The 27,003-nt window shown below is 47.2% G+C and overlaps 1 protein-coding gene across 1 annotated transcript in view; it reads right to left on the bottom strand.

Moving 5' to 3' along the window:
* IQGAP1 (IQ motif containing GTPase activating protein 1) overlaps nt 1-27,003 on the bottom strand; it is a 1,927,315-nt gene that overhangs the window by 1,777,536 nt on the left and 122,776 nt on the right. Inside the window, exon 2 of the mRNA XM_044076373.1 lies at nt 16,070-16,169. Within this exon, the coding sequence (XP_043932308.1) occupies nt 16,070-16,169 (100 nt within the window). The remainder of the gene's footprint in view (nt 1-16,069; nt 16,170-27,003) is intronic.

Raw genomic sequence — 27,003 nt, 5'->3', positions numbered from 1 at the left:
GTTGAAGACAAATGAAGCAGAACTACTCAGCTGGAATGTTATGGTGAGTACATAACTTCTTTATCTGAAATAGTTTACTTCATTTGATCTTCAACCTGTGGGACTAAGTCCCCAGTTACTTATGCACCTGGGTGGCCCTCATGGAAGGATATTCCGGTGCACTGTGGAGCCAAAGGATGCTCTCCCTCTAGAAATCAAACCCAGTTTATAGCGAGAAATAAAAGTATGAAATGAGGACCAAGTAGCCACAAAACAAATGTCATCCAAGGATACTCTGGATCAAAAGGCCACAGAAGTAGCCATGGACCTTGTGGAATGAGCTCTAACCTGACACAGAGGAGACCAGCCTTTGTCCTTGTAAAGGATGCAGAGAGAAATCCACCTGGCAATGGTCACCTCAGAAATGGGTTTACCCAAAAAGGGTTTAGAGAAGGACACAAAACTGGTCAGATTTGCGAAAGGGTTTGGTCCTGTGTAAATAGAAACGTAGTTGACTATGAACATCTAACAAATGCAACTTTTATTCAGATTTATTTTTGAAATCTGGAAAGAAAACAGGTAGATTGATAGTCTGATACTGATCTCAGATGCCACTTTGGGAAGAAAGGAGGGACTGGTACGAAGAGAAACCCTGTCCTTATGAAAAACCATATATGGAACCTTGACTGACAATGCCTAAAGTTCTGAGATCCTCCTAGCAGAGGTGATGGCCACTAGGAAAGCTGGTCTTCCAGGATAGAAATTTAAGATCTACAGTTGCTGCAGGTTCAAAGGGAGGGGCAACCAGAGCTTGCAATACCATAATATGGCCCCACAGGAGGGGGCGGTAGGATATTTGACCGGAGGACGTAACAGAAATGTACCTTTGATAAAAGCTTTGCACAATCTGTAAGAAGCCAAAGAAGCCATGTTCTCACCAATGTGGAAATTAGAAATGGCAGCTAGTTGAACTTTCACTGTAGATGAGCTAACCCCCTGTTGAAAAATGTTTGCCAAAAATCAAGGATAGTCGGAACTGGAGCCATGAAAGGGTCTAAATCCCTTTGAGAAGCCCAAATGGAAAAGTATTTCCATTTGCTATGGTAAATCTTCCTGGTGGACGATTTAAGGGCTGCCACCAGGATAGTCTTGACCGAAGAAGACAAACTGGGAGTCGTAGCAATTAAGGGAACTGGAGCAGCCAAGCTGTCAGCTTCAGACTGTCCAAGTTCGGATGAGGGACCCTCAAGAGGTGAGATGAAATCCTTAAGGAAATCCAAGATCCAAGGAGGAGCTAGAACATAAGACCAGAGGAAGGGAAACCATACCTGGTGAGGCCAAAATGGAGCATTGAGGATCACTTTGCTCCCTAGTCTACGTGCCTTCTGGAGGAACTTTGGAATAAGAGGTAAAGAAGGGTAAGCATAAAAACCGGGAGGCCAAGCATGGACTAGTGTGTCTCTGGGGAATTCCTCTGGCGGGGGGGGGGGGGGGTTTCAGAGCAAAGAACTCGCTGCACTTCTCTTTGGAAGGAGATGCAAAGAGATTGCAGCAAGGCCAACCCCACTCTAGAAAGATCTGCTCTGCTACTGAAGGATTCAGAGACCACTCGTAAAGCGTCAGAATAGTCCGGCTAAGTTTATCTGCCAGAATGTTGGACCATCCTTGAATGTGCATTGCTACCAGAAAACGACTGTTCGAGATCGACCATTCCCAAGCACTCATGGCCACGTGACAATGGGGATAGGATCTGGTCCCTCCCTGTTTGTTGATGTACCAGACACCTGCAATGCTAAAAGGACTGCCCTCATCTCTAGAACATTTATATAGAAATTGGTCTCGATTGGGACTACATGCCTTGAACCGTCCTTCCAAGCAATGCCCCCCCCCCAAGCTGGGAGGCATCCGTGGTCACTGTGGCTTGGGCAGGAGCTGTGACACAAGGTTGTCCTTCCAATATTTCGGAAGAATGCATCCACAAGAGGAGGGACGACTTGCAAACTTTGCTTAGGTGTATCGGATGTGTCAATGGAAGATCTAACATAGACCACTGCACCGCTATAGTCCACTGAAGCACTTGCATGTGTAAACAAGCACAAGGAAGAAGTGGGATCGTTGCAGTCATAGAACCTAGGGCCCGTAAAACAGAATCTGCTGAAGGGAGATGGGACTGATAGACGAAGGCAACATGCATCCGTAAGCTTCGGATTCTCTCCCAGGTCAGGAAGACTTATGTCTAAAATGTCTATCTTTGCTCCTATGTATTCTATAACCTGGACAGGATTTAGAAGAGATTTGGCTGTGTTGACTGTAATTCCTAGATGGTGTGCAAGACGTAGGAAACAGTCTCTGGTCTGGCAAAGTAGATGTTTGGTGGGAGCAGCAAGGAGCCAATCATCCAAGTAAGGGTAGCCCTGAATTCCCTGAAGCTCAGGTGAGTCGCTACCACTGTCATCACTTTGAACACCATGGGGGCTGTGGTGAGACCAAAGGGTAGGGCTTGAAACTGGTAATTACTGCCCCCTAGCCGGAAGCAGAGAAACCTCCTGGAGCTTCTGTGCATCTTTATGTGACAGTAAGCATCCTGGAGGTCTATAGAGCACATCCAGTCGCTCTGTTGCAGTTAAGGCAGGATGGACTATAATGTGACCATCTGGAACTTCTCTTTGGCAACTGACAGGTTCAAAGTTGACAGGTGCAGAATGAGCCTCAAGTTCCCAGTCTTTTTTGGCACCAAAAAGAACCTGGAATAGATGCCTGATCCACACTGATCTCGGGGGACGGATTTGATGGCTCATTTCTTTAGCAACTTGATAACCTCTAGTGCTGCTGCCGCCCTTTACGCAGGTGGTACATCTGGGAGGTATTTGGGTGGAGTGGGAGGAACCACAAACAGAACTGAATAACCTCTGGATATTACCTGAAGCACCCAACAGTCTGATGGCACAGACTCCCATGCAGTCAGGTGCAACGACAGGTAACCCCTGACTGCCTCTAGAGCAGAGCAGTAGGGCAACCCTTCAGGGCTGCTGCACAGGCCTGTCCAAGAAAGGTTCCTGAGACACAAAATTCCTCGGACCCCCCTCTGCCTCTGGGCCGGCGTCCGTCTTGTCCCCCTCTGCCTCAAGGGGAAGAAGAGCCCCAAGTGTTCCAGGAATACTGAGACTTCTACAACCACATATTTTGCCCTCACTGATTCCAAGAAAAGGATCTTTGAGGATTCGATAAGCGGATCCTGACGGCAGACAGTGTCTTCCCGTCCTTCTCACTGGACCAAATAGCGTCACATATGGTCTTTCCAAAAGCCGTCATAAGAGGCATTCACAAAAGACGCCTTGAAGGGTTCCGTGAATTGACAATTTGAGCCAGGCGTGACTCCTTATGGCAATGCCAGACTCGGCCACCCTAGCCGCTCCCTCGGTAGCATGTGAGAGGAGGTGCATGGATGTATTAGAGACCACTTTCAAGGTAGCCATCCTTGCGGAGAACTTGCGCTTGTCCTCCGGTGACATGGACTGCAGGGGCGACTCAGCTAGTTCCTTAACCAGGTCGAGCTGTAGTCATGTAACATGGGCCAGGTAGTTCAGCTCCCTTATAGAAAAGGTTGCCGACGCACACCCCCGCTTCCCTAGGTGATCCATAGTCCTAGACACACGGTCAGGAGGATGGTCAGAGGAACTCTGCTGGGCTGGTTCCTTCTTGGTGGCGGCTACCACCATACCATCTACCGGGGACACTTTATTCCAGGCAGGTCTGTCCGCGGGGGGGGGGGGGGCTTAAAATGTTATCAGGGCACTTTGGAATTGGCTCCACAGTGTCCGGTTCCTTCCAAGCCTGCGAAGTGACCACGTCCACTAAGGGATCCTCTGGGGGGGGGGGGGACACCTACAAAGTAGACGGGACCATGCCGAAGGCCTCTAGGAACACCAACTCATCCAAGGAAGGTTTTGGGGCAGACCAACCTTCCCGCTGGCACAATAATTCCATGTAGTCTCCAAAGGAGCCATCCTCGGGAGGTGATCTGGGGGAGCCTTCCCTTTTCTCCAAATTTGTGTCCTCAGTGAGGGACTCCGGAGAGGAATTCAAGTGCATCCTCTTGCAAGTATCCTTGCGAGGAACCTCTTCGGTGAGGCTCTCCGAAGCGGGCTAGCAAACCACCTGATGTTCCTCGAGGGGAACCGTCTGGGGCTCTTCGAGCACGGGCTGTCCCTGCAGTAAAATGATGGGAGTCACACCCAAAGCAGAGGGAGTCTAAACAGAATCCAAAGAGATGGGGGTCTCGATCCACTGGAGAGAACCCTTTCCACCACGTCAAACGCAGAGGGTGAGCAAGCTTCCTGGCACACCAGAAAGGCAGCTGCTCTCCTCGTATCAGACGCGGGGAGCAGAGCCAGGCCCAAAGAGGATGGAGCACCGAGCAGGGGGATGTGACCTGACAAGGTCGGCGCCAACAGGAAACATTCCACCCCCTCAGATCAGACACTCAGGCTACGGCACTGTGAGCCACTCGGATCAGAGATAGGCGGATCAGACATGATCCAGGTAACTGCCGGCGTGGAGGTAACAGGTACCATCAGCACTGGCCCCCTGACTCAGAAGCCCCTTGGATCCATATACTGCAAAACCGGAGGTCAGATCAGAGAAGGAGAAATAAGTGTAAAGAAGGGAAGCGAACTCCCCCCTCCAGAGGGATAGGGGGCTGGCAAGACTCCCATCTGTATTTGTGTCAGAATAAATCTCTGCATCAATTTTATCCATATCAGCTTCGGATAAACTGTGGGTAGACTGTGACGATATAATGGACTCAGTCAGGTTGGTGAGCCGAAGCCCTAGAAGATGATCTGGGCTCCTCCGGTGAAAACCTAGGCAATCGGAGCCAAGGGGAGTCAGGTCGATGAATGGCCTGAATTTTTGGAGGAGGCCCGACCGAAGCCAAATGGTCCTGGGACCTCTTCCTCCTGCCTTATGCTGTCTCTCGCTCTCTTTCTCTCTGCCCTTACGATGCTCTCCTTCCACAGGCCTAGAGACAGGAGGGCGAGTCCCAGCCTGGGAGGGAGAGGGAGGGTGTAGATGAAGCGGTCAAGGCCATGACCGAAGATGTAGTAGAGGCAGCCACCTATGTACTTGGACGGAGACCCTTCATTACTAGTTTTGTCCTACGATTCTTTAGGGCTTGCGGATTAAAACACGTGCAAATACTACAGCCAGAAGAAAGATGGGCTACACCTAAGCAAATGACTCTGTGTACTTTCTAAACACTTGTTTTGGCTGATCAGCCATCCCCAAAAAAAAAATTAAGACAAGGCCTCACACTAACCCACCATATGCTCAAGAGACACACACACACACACACACACACACACACACACACACAGCTGAGGGGGGAAGGGAAACTAACAAGAAAACTAACTAGAAACGTTTTCTAACATTACGCACCAGCGAGGGGGCAGAAGGGAGAAAACACCTACACAACCAAAATCACACACCCAAAAACTATTAAATTTAAGCTAGAAACTTTGAAGAAAACTACTTAACACTAGAGGTCAGAGACCACGATGGAAGCGATAGCCATGGCAAATGAGATCTGAGGGATGGAAGGTGGTGGTGTATTATGGGTAGTGGGAGGAGCTTGGAGCAGATGCTTGTGAAGTTGCCGGCTCAGATCCGTATTCCAACGGGTTGAAGATCAAATTAAGCAAACTACTTCAGATTAACTACTCAAATACTTGCAAGTAAGGATTCTAAACCTTCTGGACTGCATGTTGCACACTTAGCCATACATAATTTCTCCCAGTGCTCTGTAAATTGTTTTGCCAACCTTTTCTATCCTCTGATTGCTTCTTATAGTTATCATACAATATTTTATATGCCCTATTAAAGATTCCTTAAGGCAGCTTGTGTTCTAGATTCAACTAAAAAACACAACACAGCAGATCTTTCACTTAAGGTTCCCTATCCCTTTCTCTTTGCTTGTACTATATCAGTCCCTGGTAAGGAAGACCGTCTCTAGCCTGCAGCTCTAAGTCTTATCCTCATCCTATTCTACTACAATTCCCTGTGAAGACCGTCTCTAGCCTGCAGCCTTAAGTCTTATCCTCATCCTATTCTACTACAATTCCCTGTCTAGACATTTAGTCCCAATACCAAGGTTCAGTTGCCAGTTTCCTCCAGCAAATTCCAGCCCCCTCTTGCTTATTCTCTGTACCCATTCTTGCAGTAATCACTACTGGCAAAACCCTTCTCTATTCATGTTGGCTTAGCTCTTATAACACGTTCTGCTAGTATACTAATATAATATTCTGTATGGTTATTATTCTCCTTAACTGCCTGAATCCAGAATCCCACTATTTCTTGAACTTCCTCCTGCTTCATCATCCCTTTCCATTTTGAATTACAACCTTCTGCTTGTGTTGTGTATATGAGCCTTAAATGTGCAGTTCTAAAGTATCCCTTCAAATCAGCTAATCTTAAACCATCTTGTTCTATTTGAAGGATCAACTTATTTCACTCACCTTCAACTTATTTCACTTTTTGACAGGAACGTCTAAAGCAGGCCCATTTGACAAGCAAAACCTCTTTAAGAACAGCTATTTTGGCTAGGCCAAGAGGAATTCCCTGATCCTTCTTCCAGGACAGACAACAGTGGTTCTCCCTTGCCCAACAAGGGCACTCCAATAGCCACAGAGGGGCATTGTCTAACCCTCCCCCATTCATGATGGCTGTATGGGACTACACCAGAGGGAGCAAAGAACAGTGATGAATGGTCTGAGGAATCAGAAATGGACACAGCAGATTCACCTATTCACAGCAGAGACCGTAGCAAAGTTAGTTGCATTTTTTGTGTGTGGCTGGTAAAACGAACATCAGAACCAGTACTTTTTTTTTGGCTTTACCATGGAACAAACAGCCTAATTCCTGCAGTAGTAAAGTGGTTAAAAAAAGTCACATTTTCCACAGAAAACACAGTTAAAAAAAAAGTATTTAAACACTTCACCCAACCTCTAAAACCAAAATAACTTATCTAAGAAAAAGTAGATTTTAGTTTTACCAACGCTTTTTCACAATCATAAAAAGTAATCCTACTGTTTTAAAAGTCATGGGTAGATTGAAAATTATAATTTCACAGAAAGTTCAGGTGCTGTCATAAAAGTAGTACGGAAGGTCCCCCCCCCCCCCCCAAAGGGAACTTCTCTGCCCAGTAATGGAAAGTATTAGCCAACTGTCATTCCTTGAAAGACTACAAAATGAGTGCTCTCTGGTGGCAAGAAAGCCATGAGGGGTTGCAAAATCAAACCATTCTTTCTTCAGCTCAGCTCGAGACGAGTGACTGGGGCCATGGAAATGGCCAACTGTTCTATCCTTAGCAGGACAGAACTCAAAGCTAAGGCTACTGCAGCAGTGATCATACTGACAAAAATTACCCCCTTCTATTTTTTGTTACGAAAGTCATTTTGCTAAGTGTTTTTGTACACTGAAATGAACAAAAACTTGACTTGCTTAACAGCAACCTTCCTAAACTCATGCATAACATTTGAATACTCCTTAACTTTCCCTTCAGCACCCATTGCTTCTTTCCTTGTTCTGTAAGATCTTCCTTCATTTGTAATACTTAACTTTGATAACACCTCTTAATAATGCACAACAAAGAAAAAGGGACTAAATGGAAGGTTAACCTTCACTGTATAACAAACAGCAATAATGTCCACAAAGAAAATGCAGTGAAGGAAACAATCGATCAACTCAGGAATACAATAAAAAAGAAGTTATGTACGCACCATAACGTTCCATCTGAGTATGTAAACTTCATTTGTCAGCAACCTGTGGGTTTCGGATCCGACACGCATCTGAGCCGGCAGCATACCAAGCAAAAAGATCCGAGCTCCAAGCTCCTCCCCCTTACCCATACTACACTGCAACCTCCTTCCAATCCTCAGATTGAGTTTGCCACCTGCACATAATAACAAAACAAACTAACAACATGAGACACCTAACTCAAGGATAACATAAAGCTCCCAAGTCCGAACATCGAGCTCAGCTAAATAACCATGAAGGTCAGGAGGAAGGAGGGAGGGACGGTTGCTGACAAAGTTTACCTACTCAGATGGAACGTTATGGTGAGTACATAACTTCTTAATCTGAAGTAGTTCATTCATTTGATCAGCAACCTGTGGGACAGAGTCCCCAGCTACCCAAATCTTGGGAGGCCCTTAAGGAAGGATATTACGGAGCACTGCAGAGCCAAAGGCAGCCCTTCCTCTAGACACCAAATCCAATTTATAATGAGAGATAAAGGTGTGAGAGGATGCCCAGGTAGCCACTGAACAAATGTCATCCAGGGAAACTCTAGACCAGAATGCAGCAGAAGTTGCAATAGAACGCGCAGAATGAGCATGAACTCCCATTGGCTCTGGTAAGCCAGACTCTCTCTATGCTTGTAAGATACAACTCTAAATCCACCTGGCGAGAGTCACCTTTGAAACTGGTTTCCCTAGAAAAGGCTTAGCAAAGGAGACAAAAAGTTGATCAGATTTATGAAAGACAGCCGTCCTGTGCAAATAAAAACATAACTGTCTGAACATCCAGCAAATGAAATTTATATTCTCCTTTGTTCTGGAAATTAGGGAAAAAGACAGGCAAATTAATGGACTGATTAATGTTAGTCTCGAAGCAACTTTAGGGAGAAAGGAGGGATTAGTCCTGAGAGATACCCTATCCTTATGAAACACAAGGTATGGAAGTTTAATACAGAGAGCCTGAAGCTCAGACACTCTCCTGGCTGAAGTAATTGCTACCAAAAAAGCCATCTTCCATGACAAGAACTTCAGATCAACGAAGCTGTGGGTTCAAAGGGAGGTGCAACTAACGCCTGAAGAACTAAGGTCAGATCCCAGGGCGGGGATGAATTTCTAACAGGCGGTCTCAAAAGAAAAAAGTGCCTTTTAGAAAGGTCCTACAAATTCTGGCGGCAGCGAGGGAACCAAAGTTGTCTCAAATATGAAAATGGGAAATGGCAGCCAGCTGGACCTTCACAGTAGATGAGCTGGCCCCTTGCTGAAAAATATGAGACAAGAATTCCAGTACCGCTGAAATAGGAGCAGTGAAAGGATCCAAGTTCTTTTGTGAAGCCCAAATTGAAAAACGTTTCCATTTGCTAATGTAAATCTTCCTGGTAGAGGGTTTATGTGCCGCCACCAGGATAGACTTGACTCGGGAAGAGATACCGGGAGTCTGGGCAACTAGGGGAACTGGATCAGCCAAGCTGAGAGCTTGAGACGGTCCAGGATCAGAGAAGCCATTCCTGAGGGATGAGAAATCAGATTCAGAATGGGATCAAAGATCCAGAGTGGAGCTATGAGATGAGACTGCAAGCAGGGGAACCAGACTTGACGAGACCAGAAGGGGGCTATGAGGATAATCTTGCTCTCCAACTGGCGAGCTTTCTGCAGAAATTTTGTCATAAGCGGAAGTAGAGGATACGCATAAAGAAGATCGGGTGGCCAAGCATGGACTACAGCGTCTCTGGGGGCTTCTCCCAAAGGAGGAATTAGAGCAAAAAACTCACTGCACTTCACGTTGGAAGGCGATGCGAAGAGATCGCAGCAAGGTTGACCCCACTTGAGGAAGATCTGGTCTGCTACACAAGGATTCAGAAACCACTCTTAAGGAGAGAGGATAGTTCTGTTCAATTTGTCCGCCAGTATGTTGGACCGACCTGGAATGTGCGTTGCTAACAGGAAGCGGTTGGTGGAGATCGCCCACTCCCGAACTCTCATGGCTTCTCGGCAAAGGGGGTAAGACCTGGTTCCCCCATTTGTTGATATACCAGACCACTAACATACTGTCCGACTGGATAGCAATAGTCCCCGGAGGAAGAGAGGCATGAAGGGCCTGCAACTCCAAAAGGACTGCCCTCATCTCCAGGACATTTATATGCAGTACATTCTCGGTCCGAGTCCACATGCCTCGGACAGTCCTGCCCGCACAATGCCCCCCCACCCTAGGTGGGAGGCGTCTATTGTCACTGTGGCCTGGGGTGGTGACATAACAAAAGGTCGTCCTTCCCGAAGGGCTCGGGATTTATGCCAACACATGAGGAAGTTCCTGCAAACCCTGCTGAGGGGAATCGGGAAGTCTAGAAGGTGGTGTAGAATAGACCACTGGACTTGCAATGTCCACTGTAGAACCCTCATGTGTAGATGAGCGTAAGGAATCAGATTTACCGCTGCCGCCATGGACCCCAAAGCTCTCAGGACTAATTCTGCTGGGGGAGCAGGGAACCAAAAGAGGGCTAGCACATGCAGAGTCATGCTGTGAAGTCTGTCTAACGTTAGGAAGGCCCTGGCCTGGAGGGTATCTATCCTGGCCACTATGAAGTCTAACACTTGAAGAGGCTGGAGGAAAGACTTCTTGACATCTATGGTTGTCCCCAACCGGGGTGACATCTGGAGGAATAAATACCTGGCTAGTGAAAGTAGATGACTGGTGGGGGTGGTGAGGAGCCAGTCATCTAGGTACGGGAAGACCTGTATGCCCTGGAGCCTCAGGTGGGCCGCTACAACTGCCATGACCTTGGGGAACACCCTGGGGGCTGTGGTAAGACCAAAGGGTAGGACCCTGAACTGGTAATGACTGGCCCCTAGCCGAAAGCGGAGAAACCTCCTGGACCGTCTTGTCCATGAGAATATGGTAGTACGCATCCTTGAGGTCTATGGAGCACATCCAGTCCTCCTCCTGCAAGAGGGGCAGAATGGATTGTATCGTGACCTTCCGGAATTTTTCCTTGGCAACGAAAAGGTTCATTGTTGACAGGTTGAGAATCGGCCTCAAGTCCCCTGTCTTTTTTGGCACTAGAAAGAACCTAGAGTAGATGACTGATCCGGACTGGTCTGGGGGCACATCCTGGATGGCTCTTTTTTCCAACTGCTTCTTTATTTCCAAAGCCGCGGCCTTCCTTTGAGTGGGTGGAACATCCGGGAGGCGCCTTAAGTAAGGGGGCTTGTTTATGAAGGGGACTGAATAGCCTCTGGATATTATCTGAAGCACCCAGCGAGCTGTCAAGGTGGACTCCCATTGAGCCAGGTGCCTCGAAAAACGCCCCTCGACTGCCTCCAGAGAGGAGCAGTCGGGCAACCCCTCAGGGCTGCTGCACGGGTCGGTCAGAAAAGGGTTCCCGTGACCCGAAGTTCTTCGGCCCCCCTCTTCCTCTGGACCGGCGTCCATCTTGTCCCCCTAGAACAAGTCCTGAGCATTCCGGGCCTGCTGAGATTTCCAGAACCACATCTTCTTCTGCTCTCGCTGGTTCCTAGAGAAGGACCTTTGAGGTGTAGAGAAGCATATTCCGATGGCTGACAGTGTTTTCCCGTCTTTCTCACTCTGGACCAGCGTCTTGCGGACGGTCTTCCCGAAGAGGGTCGACCCTTCAAAGGGTGCATTCGCAAAGGATGCCTTGAAGGGTTGTGAGAAATCGCAAAGTCGAAGCCAGGCAAGATGCCTTAAGGCGATACCGGACCCGCTAGCTCTAGCAGCTCCCTCCGTTGCATGGGAAAGTAGCTGCACAGAAGTATTAGACACTGACTTGAGAGTGGCCATACGAGCCGAGAAAGTCCGTTTATCCTCGGCCGACAAGGACTCTGGGGGAGACTCTGTGTACTCTTTGACCAGGTCCCGCTGCAGTCCGATTACATGGGCCAAGTAATTCAGCGCCCTTACAGAGAAGGTAGTTGAAGCAAAAGTCCGCTTTCCAATGCGGTCCATTGCCCGAGACTCCTTGTCAGGGGGATGGACCGAAAAACTTTCCTGGGAGAGTTCCTTTTTGGTGGCCGCCACCACCACCATGGTATCAACTGGGGAACCCTTGCTCCACGAAACTTGTCTGCAGGGGGACTAAGAACCTCATCGAGCCTTCTAGGTATCGGCTCTACAGTGTCCGGCTCCTTCCACTCCCTGCTGGTAATCAGGTCGACCAGGGGGTCAGCTGGAGGGGACACCCAAGAGGTAGATGGGCCTGTGTCGAACGCCTCCAGGAATACAGACTTGTCTGAGGAGGGTTTTTGGGCGGACCACCCCCCTTTTGGCGGAGTATTTCCATAATGTCTCCAAAGAAGACGTCGTCGGGGGGTGATTTGGGGGAACCCTCCCCTTCCTCCAAATCGGTATCCTCGGTGAGGGCCTCAGGGGAGTCCAAGTGCCTCCTTTTGCACAGGCGTTTCTGAGGGACCTTCTCGGGGGGACTGTCCGAGGGGGGCTCACCAACAGATTCATGTTCCTCCAGGGGAACTGGCTGGAATGTCAACGACACAGACTGTCCCTGGGGGGACTGGATGATAGAGGACAAACTGATCTGCGAGGGAGCAGGGACAGACCCTGAGGAAAGAGTGGGAGTCTCGATCCTCCAGAGTGAACCCTCTCCACCACATCAAATGCCGAAGGGGAAATGGCCTCTCTAAGACAGGTGACGGGGGCCCTCGGATCCAACGAGGGGATCTGTGCTGGAGCCAAAGCAGTTAGACCCGAGAGAATGACCGCAAAGGAGCCGAAGACACACTCACCCCCCCCCCGATCCGATGCCCAGCTCTCGGCTCTGAGAGCTTGGATCCGAAAGCGGATTCGATAAGCTGGAGGGCATGGCCGGCATAGACATAGTAATTAACCATCGGTGCCGACCCCCTGGCTCCGGGGCTCCTCGGATCCGAAGACTCCAAAATCCGGTGGTGGATCAGAGAAGTAGCTATTGGGGCGAACAGTGGAGCTGAACTACCCCCCCCCCCTGGAGGGGGGGGGCAGCAACACTCCCATCTGCATCTGAGTTTGCAAGAATCGATGCATCATCCGGTCCATATCTGCCACCAAAATGCTGCGAGTACACCTGGAGGAAGCCGCCGACGCGACGACCTCGAGGCTGGTTGGGTCTCCTCCTCCGGCTCCAGGGAGAAACACGGCGAACGGAGCTGTGGGGAGGAAGGCTTGGACACTCTTAATGGAGAAGAGACCACCTTAGCGGGAGGGGCCGAGGGGTCCAATTCGGCCTGCCTCTAGCGGCTTCTTTCTCTCTCTCTTTTTCTCTCTCTCTCTCTCTCTCCCCCTTCTTTTCTATCCTTCTTGGCCTCTCATTCTCCCTGAGACAAAGTGAGAGGGTGAGTCCCAGACAGGGGAAGAGGGCCGTTTGGCTGGTCAGCCGCAGCCACGGCTGTCGCTACAGAGAGGGAAGGAGAAGAAGCCGATTCTGCAGGTAGAAGACCCGCCAGAATCAGCTTGTTCTTCCTATCCCTTAAGGCTCGGGGGTTGAAGGCCGCACAAATCTGGAAGCCTGAAGAAAGGTGCGGAACCCCCAAGGAAATCAAGCACCGAGTGTGACCATCCGCTGGCGAAAGCTTATGGCGACACTCAGAGCACTTGGAAAAAGTCACTTTAGGACTTTCAGCCATACTAGAGACACACACAGAGCCATACATGCGCACCTTAAAGAAGGAATAAAAAAGGGGGCCTACTAAGGGATGAATAACTACCAACTACCAAAGGTGAAGGGGGAAATAACACCCACAGAAAGGTACTAAAATACACGCACACACAAAAAAAAAGTAGACTAAAAGAAAAGTTTGAAGTAAAAAATTGCTACACTTGCCTGGAGCTCTAAGAATCCCGTGCTTGGCAAAGCCGCAGCAAACGAGATCTGAGGATTGGAAGGAGGTTGCAGTGTGGTATGGGTAAGGGGGAGGAGCTTGGAGCTCAGATCTTTTTGCTTGGTATGCTGCCGGCTCAGATCCGTGTCGGATCCGAAGCCCACAGGTTGCTGATCAAACGAAGTTAACTACTTCAGATCAAAGTTTAGTAGCTCACAAACCTTTTGGACTATGTCCTGCCTCAGTGTGCATCAAATGCTTAAAATCACCACTCCTTATATACATATCACAATTAGTTAATTGGTATCACAACACAGCTTCAACACAATTATCTAAAAGGTACATCATTTTAAAAGACTCAGGTAATCCACGACTTATTCAAAAATAGGAAGATAAAAATATATACATTTCAAAACAACAGTCAAGCATTTGAGCTTTTTACACTTAAACATCTGCAAGAACTTGAAAAATACTGTGTCAGGTTACCCTTTGTTCTTTTGATCCATTCTACATTATTGTTTAAAATGTATATTACTAAATTTCTGTGTTATGCACATAGCAAATTGGACTGAAAAGTGTTAAAAATCACTTCTGTAGCCAAAACTGCATTTTTTTAAATTAGGAATCACTAATCAATTACATTCTTAAAGTTATTAATCAGCAGGAAATAAAAGTAGACACTAAAGCAAATTGAACGGTATTCATATGTAAAAGTCATTTACAAAGTCCGTAGTTAACACACAATTGTCCTTAAAAGGGCAAGAAACATGTGGCACAAAATTATCCTCTAACAATAATGTGCAAGGTTACCAACTGATAAAGGAAACCTGAAAACACACACTGCTTCATATGCTTATCAGGAATGGAGCACAGAAAGCCTGTATGGGTTTAGAGCTTGTGCTGCAGTTCTCCAAAGTTCTTCCACCTCCTAGTTCCTTTTTATTCATTCATCTATGAACCAATGTCCACTACCAAAAAGACTTGAGATTTCAATAAAGGAAGCAATAAAAATGTAAAGCTGAAAACACAAAATCCAAACAAAACACACAAGAAAGGGATCACTCACTCTGTTCAAACAAACATACCATCTCCACGATTCACAGCACTTCAAGGCACATTATATTCTGCTAAGGGGAGTTTCAGCAAAACAGTTTTGCCTTTTAACTTTGCATTTTTTTTGGGGGGGGGGGCGCAAGTCTTCGGTGTTCCTTTTAATAATAAATACTGTCAAAGGCCTTCCATGCTCTGAGCCATGACCACATGAAAACACTCTGCCAATACCACCAATAACTCCAAATCAGGAGAGAAGTGAATGGTATGCACAAAAAATAAGTGATCAAAATACCTTACAAAGGACGGCAGAAACCTCTCCCAAAAGAGCAAAGGAAGTCAAAGAGTAGCTCAGGAAAAACAATAGAGCAGTAATTTGTGGTATAGTAGCTAGGGTTCCATCTTTGCAGTCTGTATGTCCTCCCATGAGTTCATGTGTTTTTTATTTTTTTCTGGATGCTCGTTTCCTGGCACATTCTAATGAAATACAGTAGGTGTACTGAAGACTCTAAACTGTTTGTAGGTGTGAGAGTGTACGTGAGTGAGTGAGTGAGTGGGTGGGTGTGCGTCAGATACAGAAGAAAGCCCTGGCAACCTACTTACATTTTTCCCCTTTGCCTTGAACAGTTCACAGACCATGGTGGCTGTCCTTAGGATCACTCTAGGAGACAGCTGTGACTCAAGAGAAGGAAATCGCTAAAACAGACACCAGAAGGTTCATGCAATAAATCTCAGTGGCATCTGGGTAACACGTTAAAGAAGCTTCCCACCACATTACACAAAACTACAGAATTCCCAAGATAATGTTGTGTATATACTGGCCATGCACACTGGTACCTCTTTTTGTACATGCCAGATGTGCCTCAAATAGTAACACAAGACAAAAGTTAACAGAACAGGTCCTGCACTATCCTAATACTAAATTGTTAAAACTGGACCAAATATACAATTTCTGATAAGGTGGCAAAAGTAAACTCCAGCAACAGAACCAAAAAAACATTACATCTCTAGACAGTACTGGCGCTGCAAAACAAAATGATCCCAAGATGATGACTAAATCCTTAGACAGCTAGTATTACTACCACCAAGGATGGCATCAGTACTGGTGCTTGCATGATAGAAGATACTACTGTTGTTGACCCCAGCCCTCTCTCTCCCATAAAAACACACTTATGACCATTTCTGAAAACAAACTTAAATAAATGAAAAAGAAGTACTGAATATTCTGCTCCTAACAATTCCACCTCCAGAGATTAAAAATTTGTAACAATGCTTGCAAGTTCAATGAAGGTACTCAAGAGCGCACGGGGCAGAGAGCAAGGCAGGATGGAGTGGCAACAGTATACTAAACTGAAAAAAGGAAAGCAAAAGGACATCTCCTGTGATCACACAATTACAATTTCTTGTAGTGACGTACTCACCGTTTTGCTTCCTCCAAGTGACAAAGATACTCATAAGCAATGTTCTGTCTGCGCCTCTCATCCATCTCTTCAGCTGTGAGGCGATTATCATCCAGGACAGCTGCAAAAAAAATTAATACAGACAAATCAAAAGCCCATCAACAACTATACAAGAGTCCTTCACTCAGTCAAAATGCAGACTTAAAAGTTATACTACTGCAGTATAAATCACTTAATAGACTCACACTGCAACCGTCACCAATTTAAAACATCTACATCCAAATTCCAGAAGACCATTTCTAAAATGGGAGAATCTCTCACCCTTGTAATGATTTCCACATAGGCATTTCATTTTCACAGAAGAAATCCTACAGTAGTTTTCAGTTGATGATAACTTAAAACCTGGGACTCCTTTCAACAACCTCACTCTTATCAACTACATGAGACAAACGTTTCCATATAAAAATTTAAAAGATAGTATGTGCATATGACTACATGCTTTCTGTTGACCAACACAGTAAGCAAACAATGTCTGATAGAGTAAGCATCATCAGGGAAAAAATGAACTGCCAAGAATGCTCTGAGGCCCAATGCCACATGCATAGGTCACACTACCCCTGGAAGGCCCATTATTTCCAGTGTGGATGTTATCAGGAGGGCATTACTGTTCTTTTTTTTCTTTAAAACAACACACACACACACACACACACACACACACACTTATAGAACAGACACACACAGATGCATAGGCATACAAAATGTGGTCCAAGGCACTGGAACTGCATCCCCCATGCCTTAAAACTATCCCTAATTTTACCCTGTCCCTTTAAAATGTTTAACTTTATGGTAAAAACGTGAAGATCAAGGTCACTGAAAGTCAGGCTTTATAGCTTCATACTTCCTATTGTACAGGAAATGTATGTTGATAACTGTTGCATTTAAATTTTTGTCCCTGATTTTAGGTCTTTTCTCTCATACTTCTAGCTTTATTTAGAATTGTGATCAAGGAAGTTTCCTCTGTGTCCATCTCTCTCACAAGCAGGCTCACTCACAAACCCACTATTTTTTCTAATTTCCTTTAACTTTTTTTTCCACACATACTAAAAACAGGAAAGCTGTATTTAGAAAGCATAAAAAAATGATAGCCGTTTTTTTTTTTTTTCAGTCTGTGCTTCACTGGAGCTTTAATATGCTACCATGAAGCAGAAGACTTTAACCAGCCAATACTTGCACATTAATTCCCTGATGGAGATCACTTATTGTCCCATTGGATACGGATGTAGGACATGTACATTACCTAATCAACATTAAAAATATCCCAGAGGGGAGAATTAAGTCTGGTACACAAAGCATCTTCAGACCCCAATCTGATGGACTTCCTGCACAGCAGCAAAAACAAACATCAGAATTACCCATTCTAAAAACTCAAACCTTGCCTGTGATATAATCAGGACCTGCTAGGAAATTCACCCCGGGGATCACGTCAGTCGCCCTGCTAGACATGAGTCCAGAGAAGTAAATACTGTGGGAAGAAATAGCCAGGGAATTGTTATGGCTAGGCTTGTATAGGCCCTAGGGCCGATAGCCTAGTACTAACCTATGAATCTATGGTATGCATCGCAGAGACTACCGCTTCTCTGGAACAAGCCCCCCATCCATGTGAAGCAGTGTCATTCCTCCCTAACCCAATTAAACTGTAACTTAGACCGCTGGATGGGGAACTGGAAACTCACCCCTGGTTTGGCATCTATATATTTAATAGTTTCAGGCAGCCTGTAAACAGTTTATTTCCCAGGACTTTGCTTGTAAATGTTTAAACTCCCAAGTCCCTGCTTGCACTACCAAGAGTGCCAAAACTTGACAGAGGATTGGGATGTATAGCCAAGCTTAAAAAAGTCCCAGTGGTCCTTAATCTGCAACAGACCTATGAACCCATATTCTTAAACCATGCGCTATGCATACAATTCAAAAACTCCTAGCAACAACTCAATTCACATGCTTAAACAATAAATGTGTTTGAGCAATTGCCAATACATGATTCTCTCTCCCTAATTTGCTAAATGTACACTTCGCAATATAATAACCATTACTAATACAATGAAAAAACTTGCACGCTAAGTCTAGTTTACAAAGCCTGCCCCAGCTTTGGCTCAGACTTCCCAATCTGCCAAAGTCTATTTTAGGTGTAGGCCGTCTTACAAGGTACACTGTGCACTTGGGTCTGCAATGCCATCAAAGCTATGCAAATATACATGCACGTGGGGGGGTGCTTTGTTTTCATAGTTCTTTATTAACTGACCAAAGGGTAAACAACAAATTCTGTAATTGAAAATCGCAAGTCAACTTCAGCACTGTGCTATCAACTTTAATTTGGTTGGGTAGTGACACCTTCCCTTCCTCTGTCAATAAGCTGTAGACTTGACAAAATGCATGGTTACTGCATTTATCATCAGCACTATTCCCCCTAGTATTTAGTACTCAAGTTAAGCCCTTTCATCATAAAAATACAATTTCATCAGAAATGAATCATAAGAAAGACAGGTTTAAAAATTCCATCCTGTCACATGACAAATAAAGCAACCAATCCAAATATATTTGCATCTCAAAATCTGAAAAACTTTAAAAATGAAAAATCATTCCAATATAATAACCATCCAAAATAAACTTTTCAGAATTAAGCCCGTTTGTCTGACAGACTTGCCATATTATAACACATTTACCATGCAACAGAATGCAGCCAATTAATTTAAACCTGTGATTTAAGAAATACCTCAGTAACAATGCTGTGCATAACCCATCTACTAATAACACCTTTTTATAACATTAAGGTTAGACAGCCTAGGATAACAGGCACCTCCTTGTTAAGACACTTGTGTATTCTTCACGTTCACAGCAACTCACAACCAAGTGATCATCAAGAAGGCACCATTTATTATACAATATATCCAGTAAGTAATGTCTTAGGGGTCATCACAGCTGAACGCCGGTCCGCTAATGACTGGCAGTGGATTTTTACAGTGCCGAGTTGCCAGCCCGATGCCCAACCTTCAAAGAAGGCACACCCATTCACGCACGCACCTACCTGCATGTCTTTAAATGTCACTCGACTGCAAGGAGGACGTGCAGACTCCACACAGAAGGTGCTCCAACAGATAATTGAATGGGAGAACCTCTTGCTGTGAGGCGCCAACACTAACCGCTGCACCACTGCGGATAACACTGTTATACAATATATCCATTGAAGTGGAAATATGGACAGATTATCACTGCTGATGCCAATTTCCATCTGGGGTACCAAAACTTTACCTTCTCTAGGTCAAACATCAACTGCATAACCTCAGCTTGTATGCCAGGGGTATAAAGACAGACGTATGAACATGCATAAAATCAGACCATCTTCCAAGCCGGTAGCCTGAAGACTACTGATGAGACTGGTCAGCTAGCAGGGGTGTAGTTCAAATTGGTAAAAGGCTCCCCCTTACCCATATAAGAGAATAAAGGACTGAGCAACAAAAGGGAAGTGCAAACTGAAGATGGCAGTGAAATAGAAGAGAGGAGATGGAGGGTGGGATGAATACTGGAACAAGGATCAGTAGGATGACACACATTTACATATTATTCAATTTTTTATTATTTTATTGATTTATAAAATCAGGTCCTGACAGTGAACATTCAGTTTTTAGAATAATATTCTCAGTTCTTTTAAATACGTACATATATGGTATATTTTTAGCATTTAACAAAATATTTCAAACACGTCACAATTTTAACAAGGTTTTAATTGTTTTTGTATTTTCATTGGATGTCAACATTTTAAACTTCTATTTAAACAGTCAATTTTGATTGTGGTATTCATCTGATGAAGTGATACGACGAAAATGTTAGGATATTTTATACTACGTTAATGTTCTTTGGTTTGCAGTGTGATTTATCAGTGTTGGTTCATGGATTTGCGGAATAAACAATCATCTGGGACTGGCTATCTGGCTTGTACCTTTTTTGGTTTATCAGTGCAGTTTCGGGTACTTGTGACCAACTTGCTTGTTTCGCTTTTATCAGTAGGATATCTATTGTTTTGGTAACTGTAATATATGTCCTGACTAAAATCACTGTTGCAGTATTCTTCACCCAATGGGAGATTCCCAGAGCAAAAGAACGAAATGTGGTTGGTTACTAAATAGAAGTGCTGCCCAGCAGTCCAAATGGGACTGACCTAGCAATGACCATCCTGGACGTGGAAAAGGCATAAATTCTGTAGCGTGTTGTAAAGGTGTATACAGAGGACCAAGTAGATACCACCAAAATAGACTTGGAATCTATTCCGTTGTGGAAGACCCTGAAGAAGTGACTGCCCTAGTGAAATATGCTTTAAGGCAGGAAACTGGGGTCTTACCATAGTGAAAGTAGCAGAAAGAGGACCTTTGAAATCCAGGCTGCAACAGAGGGTAGTAGAAGGCAAAGCATACAAGAGTCTTCCTGAAGGATTTAGTGCTGTCCAGGTACAATCAGAGTTACCTGGAGGTCTAGAGAGAGAGAGAGAGAGAGAGAGAGAGAGAGAGAGAGAGAGAGAGAGAGAGAGAAAGTACAGTTTTGTACCTACCATAAATGTAGATGTCCGATGTCTATGAACATCCAAGGAATGCAATTTGTATTCTCCTTTGTTTGAGTACTTGGAAAAAAACACAGGTAAATTGATTGATTGGTTAATATTAGATTCAGAAGAGACCTTCGGAAGAAAAGATGGATTGGTCCTGAGGCACACCCTATCAGGGAAGAAAGAAAGGTAAGGCGGCTTGACGCATAGAGCCTGAAGCTCAGACACTCTTCTGGCTGAAGTGATAGCTACCAAGAAGGCAGTCTTCCAGGAAAGGTACTTTAGATCTGTAGAAGCTGCAGGCTCGAAGGGAGGAGCAGTAAGGGCTTGCAGAACTAAAGACAAGTCCCAAGGTGGTACAACCTCCTTGACTGGAGGCCTCAACAAAAAAATCCCTTTGAGAAAGGTTTTGCATAATTTCGCCGTCATGAGGGGAGCTGTCTCATGACCAATGTGATAATGCGAGATGGCTGCCAATTGTACCTTGTAATCGTGGAAGAACTTGCCCCTTGATGAAAGAGGTCTGTTAAAAAATCCAGCACCGCTGACATAGGTGCCGAGAAAGGATCCAAAGTTCTCTGTACCACCCAAATAGAGAATCTCTTCCATTTACTCCGATAAACCTGCCTGGTGGAAGGTTTATGAGCTGCCACTAAGATGGCCTTGACCGGTGATGAGATACCGGGAGTCCTAATCAAGGATGGAACTGGAGCAGCCAAGCTGTCAACTTCAGGGTGCGCAGATTGGGAACCGAAATTCCCAGAGGGTGGGAGATGAGATCCGGAATTGGATCCAGAATCCAGGGTGGATTGATTTTGTGAGACCATACGAAGGGGAACCAGGGTTGACGAGGCCAGAACGGGGCAATGAGAATCATTCTGCTCCCCAAACTGTTGGCTTTCTGCAGAAGTCTCTGCATCAGAGGAAGTGGAGGGTAGGCATAAAGGAGACCGGGAGGCCAAGCATGCACCAGAGCATCTCTCGGGAATTCCTCTGGTGGGGAAGCAGAGCGAAGAAATTGTCGCATTTGGCGTTTGAGGGAGAGGCAAAAGATCGCAACAGGGTTGCCCCAAACGGCAAAAATCTTCTTCGCTACCTGAGGATTGAGAGACCACTCGTGAGGAGAAAGAATGGTGCGACTGAGCTTGTCCGCAAGGATGTTGGACTTTCCCGGAATGTGCGTTGCTACCAGAAAGCGTTTGGTGGAAATTGCCCATTCCCAGACTCTCATGGCCTCTCGACAAAGGGGTAAGACCTGGTTCCTCCCTGTTTGTTGATATACCAGACTACCGACATGTTGTCTGTCTGAATCGCAATAGTCCCTGAAGGAAGAACGTGGTGAAGTGCTTGCAACGCTAGGAGCACCGCCCTCATTTCCAGGACATTTATATGCAATGACGTCTCTGTGGGATTCCACGTGCCTTGGACAATCTTTCCCGCAGAATGCCCCCCCCACCCGAGGCAAGAAGCGTCCGTGGTCACTGTGGCTCGGGGAAATGCAGCACAAAAAGGTCTCCCTGCCAGGGGCTCCGGAGAAAGAAGCCACCAAAGAAGGGAGTCCCTGCACGCCTTGCTGACCGCAATCGGAGCGTTGAGAGAGGAACAAAGAGGGGACCACTGAACCTGAAGGGTCCATTGAAGAACCCGCATGCGTAAGCGAGCATGAATGAGAAGCGGAATAGCTGCCGCCATAGAACCTAGGGCCCTCAGGACCGAAGCTGCAGTTGGAGATGGTTGCAGGACCGCTGCTACATGACACTTCAGGTTGGCAATTCTGTCTGTCTGGAGTGAGGAAGGCTCGCATTGATCTGGTGTTCAGTCTTCCTCCTATGAAATCTATAGCTTGTGTGGGGTGCAGTAAAGATTTCTCCCAGTTGATCGTGATGCCCAGCCTTGGGGCTAGTTGAAGAAAGTAGTCCCTGGCTGAGCACAGAAGATGCCTTGATGATGCCGTCAGGAGCCAGTCGTCCAGGTACGGAAAGACCTGTAATCCCTGGAGCCTCAGGTGGGCCGCTAGCACCTTGGTGAACACCCTGGGGGCTGAGGTGAGACCAAAGGGGAGGACCCTGAACTGATAATGACTGGCTCCCAGCCGGAAGCGAAGAAACCTCCTGGATCGTCTGTCCATGCAAATGTGGTAGTACGCGTCCTTGAGGTCGATGGAGCACATCCAGTCGTTCTCCCTCAAGAGGGGAAGTATAGATTGGAGGGTGACCATCCGGAACTTTTGCTTGGTTACTGACAGGTTCAGCTGGGAAAGGTCTAAGATTGGTCTTAGGTCCCCCGTTTTCTTTGGCACCAAAAAGAACCTGGAGTAAAACCCTAATCCGGTTTGATCTAGGGGGACGCGCTGGATAGCTCTTTTTCCTAGCAGCTGTTCGATTTCGACAGCTGCCGCCTCCCTTTGGTCGGGTGGAACATCTGGGAGGCTGCGAGATCTGGGAACTTTGTACAATGGGATTGTATAACCTCTGGATATCACGCGAAGCACCCAACGGTCTGATGTAATGGACTCCCAAGAAGTTAGGTGCCTCGAGAAACGCCCCCCGACTGCCTCCAGAGACGGACAGCCGGGCAACCCTTCAGGGCTGCTGCGTGGGTCTCTCAGAGAAAGGTTCTCTGGACCCAAAGTTTCTAGGAGCCCCCCTGCCTCTAGGACGGCGACCACCCTGTCCTCCTCTGCCACGGGAGGGCTGGTTATCCGGAGCAGGTTGGGACTGCTGCGATTTCCGGAACCACATCTTCTTCTGTCCCTTTTGGTTCTTTGAGAAGGACCTCTGGGGAGCTGAGAAGCGGACTCCGACGGCAGACAGCGTCTTCCCGTCCTTTTCGCTCTGGACCAGTGTTTCGCGAACAGTCTTGCCAAACAAGGCAGAACCATCAAAGGGGGCATTCGCGAAAGTCGCCTTGAAGGGCTCTGCGAAATCACAATGGCGGAGCCAGGCCTGCCTCCTCATGACTAGGTCTGCTCCGCTGGCTCTAGCGGCTCCCTCGGTAGCATGAGAAAGTAGCCGCATAGATGTGTTCGATACCGATCTAAGAGTGGCCATTCGGGTGGAGTATACCTGCTTATCTTCACCCGACATGGACTCTGGGGGAGATGCAGCGTATTCTTTAATCAGATCCCGCTGCATCCTAATGACATGTGCCATGTAGTTCACCGCTCTCAAAGAGAAGGTTGCTGAATTGAAAACTCGCTTCCCAATGCGATCCATCGAGCGGGACTCCTTGCCCGGAGGATGCATAGAGGGACTCTCCTGGGCCAATTCCCTCTTCGTGGCTGCAGCCATCATCATGGCATCTACTGGGGGGCCCTTGCTCCAGTGAGTGCGGTCCGCCGGAGGGGAAAGGATGCGGTCAGGACGCTTGGGTACAGGCTCAACGGTGTCCGGATCCTTCCACGCTCTGATGGATATAAGATCCACCAGAGGGTCAGCAGGAGGGGACACCCAAGAGGTAGATGGGCCCGCCTCGAATGCCTCCAAGAACACAGACTCGTCCGAGGAAGCCTTGGGGGCAGACCACCCCCCCCTGATCCTTAACATCTCCATAATGTCTCCAAATGAGACGTCTTCAGGGGGTGACCTTGGGGAGCCCTCCCCTTCATCCAAATCTGTGTCTTCGGTAACGGACACGGGAGTCCATGTGCCTCCTTTGCACTTGCGCTCGAGGTACTTCATCGGGGCTGTCCGAGGAGTACTCTTCCGCAGTTGGATGTTCCAAGGGAACCACTTGGGACATCGAGGCGGGCTGTCCCTGGGACCGGCTGGTGGGGGCCTGGCCCAACTGCAAGGGAGTGCGGGATGGAGCCGTGGCAGGGACCGGGGGTCCGGACGTCCTCAACAGTGCCCTTTCCACTACATCGAAGGCCGAGGGGAGCCAGCTTCTAAACCCCGAGAGCCGACCCCCACTCGGATCCGACGCACGGATCGGAGTCGGAGCCGAAACCGTCGGATCCGAGAGACCGGTGTGCTCCGACCTGGACGGAGCCGAAGACACACCAGCTCCCTCGGATCCGAGGCTCGGTCCTCGGCTCCGAGAGGTCGGGTCCGAAGTACCTGAAGCACTCAAGGGATGGGACGGATCCGAGGTGCGCCGACCTATCGGATCCGACCCACCCCCGGATCCAACTCTGCCCGGCACCGACAGCTCCGAACCCGTGGTGTGGGTCGGAGAAGGAGCCAAAGGGGCGAAAAAAGGGGTCGAAGCCCCTCCCGGATGGGGGGGGGGGCTAGGAGCACTCCCATTTGCATTTGGGCCTGGATGAATTTCCTCATCATCCGGTCCATATCAGCTTCACTCATGGAAAAAGTTGACCTGGTGGAGGCCACCGAAGTGGACCTAGAGAGCCGCCTCGGAGACCTCGTAGAAGGGCTAGCCTCCTCCTCCTCGGGCCCAGGAGAGAACCGAGGGGAGTGGAGCCGAGGAGGAGGAAAGCTAGAAGGCACAGGGGAGGCCCGCTTAGATGGAGGAGCCGAACTGGAAGTTTCGGCTCTCCGTTTGTGGTGCCTCTCCCTGTGCCTCTCCTTCTTCTCTCTCTCCCTAGAGGACTCTTTCTCCTCCGGCAACTTAGAGGGAGGTTGAGTCCCAGCCGGAGGGGGAGAGCCCACAGCAACAGGTTGCTGAGTAGAAGGGGCAGAAGCCGAAGTGGTATCTGGAGGTAAAAGTCCCGCCAGCACCAGCTTCGACCTCCGCTCCCTCAAAGCCCGGGGGTTGAACCCTGCACAAATGGTACAACCAGATGACAGGTGTTCAACCCCAAGCATTTGACCGAGTGTGGCCATCCGCTGGGGACAGCTTATGGCCACACTCGGTACATTTAGAGAAAACAGCCTTATGGGCTTCAGACATTATAAACCCTGAAGGCCTAAAACAACACACACAAACTACGCAAAAACCCATGAAAATTAAATAAAAAGAGAGAGGAAAGCCTAACACAATCAACACTAATAATATACAGTAACAAAATAGAGAATTTTTAAACTTTTTCTGTCAGACAAACTTATCTGTCACCAAAAAACGCCAGGAGCTTGAGAATCCGTCGCAACTTGAAAGTGGCAAACGAAATCTGAGGTCAGTCAGGGCTTGGCAAGGGGTTATGGGTAAGAGGGAGGAGCTAGGAGCTCGGAGCCTAAGCTTTTGAATTGCCGGATCGGATCCGAGGTCGGATCCGATACCCACAGGTTGCAGACGAATGAAGTCTTCCTACTTCAGATCTAAAGTTTCCTCAGCCAAAATAGTGCCAGTAATAGGAGACTAGGCGCTTTGTGCCCCGAGACGTATTCTTGGAATAACAGACAGGAGAGGAAAGTTGTACAGGAACCTCCCAGTCTACTTGAAAAAGAAGGCATCTGTCTGCCAGTCTATAGGGCAGGGGTTCCTGGGCAAGAACATGGGGACTCCGTGTGATCCTATCCATAACCCCAGGCCTTGTCCTAGGCATCATTGTGAATTTTTTGAAGAGGAAAAGGTGAAATGGTAATCCTGGGTCGAGGGTGACCAGTCCCTCATACCAGGCCAGCTCTTTTGAGACAAGGAAGGAGGGGAATCAGAGGTCCAAGGGGTGGCAAAGCTGCACCCACAAGGATTTCTGATACAATGGGTTTTCCTCAAGTGAAGCCTGGCCAGGGGAGTATAAGAATGATGACTGCCATGAATTCCAAGGTCCTTTAGAATCTCCCTTTCATTGCAATGGTTACAAAAGAAAGGTCTTGTAAGTAAGCAGTCAGACTGAGAACCTTTTCTTGGAGACAGAAGAAGGCATGCAATTTCTGTCTCCAGTCTGCATCCCAAGAACACCAGGTCCTACGCAAGGACAATGTGTGGCTTTTTTGCAGTTTATGGTGAATCCCAGATGTGTAAGAGGATGAGGGGTGAATTGAAGATGTTGCAGAAGAATGCCTGGGGATAGAGCCTGGATCAGAAAGTAGTCCAGGTGGGGGGAAATTTGAATTCCTAGAGTGCGACAGAAAGCTACTACAAGTACCAGGTACTCTGTGAACTCTCTTGGGGATACAGAAACATCATAAGGCAGAGACGTGAACTGAAAATGCAAGGAGCCAGAGAAAAACCCAAGGAATCTCCTACAGGAAGAATGGATAGGGATGTGTAGGTAGGCATCATTCAGATTCAATGATATCAAGAAAGTTTGTGGTAGTATGAAAGGAAGCAGGGTTTGAAGGGAGAGCATTTTGAAAGAGGGTACCCTTCAAGTGTTCAGGATAGACAGGACAAGTCTAGGATGGGTCTCCACTGCCCTTCCTTTCTTAGGACTAGAAAAATCCTGGAATAAAAACCTTTTCCTATGAATTCTTTTGCAACTTACTCAATGGTGCTCTGATACAAGAGGTCTTTAACAATG

This window comes from Protopterus annectens, chromosome 7.part0 (genome assembly GCF_019279795.1).
Source record: "Protopterus annectens isolate FY-2018-M chromosome 7.part0, PAN1.0, whole genome shotgun sequence".
NCBI lineage: Eukaryota > Metazoa > Chordata > Ceratodontiformes > Protopteridae > Protopterus > Protopterus annectens.
Note: the sequence above shows the minus strand (reverse complement) of the source record. Positions and strands in the feature narration are given on the sequence as shown.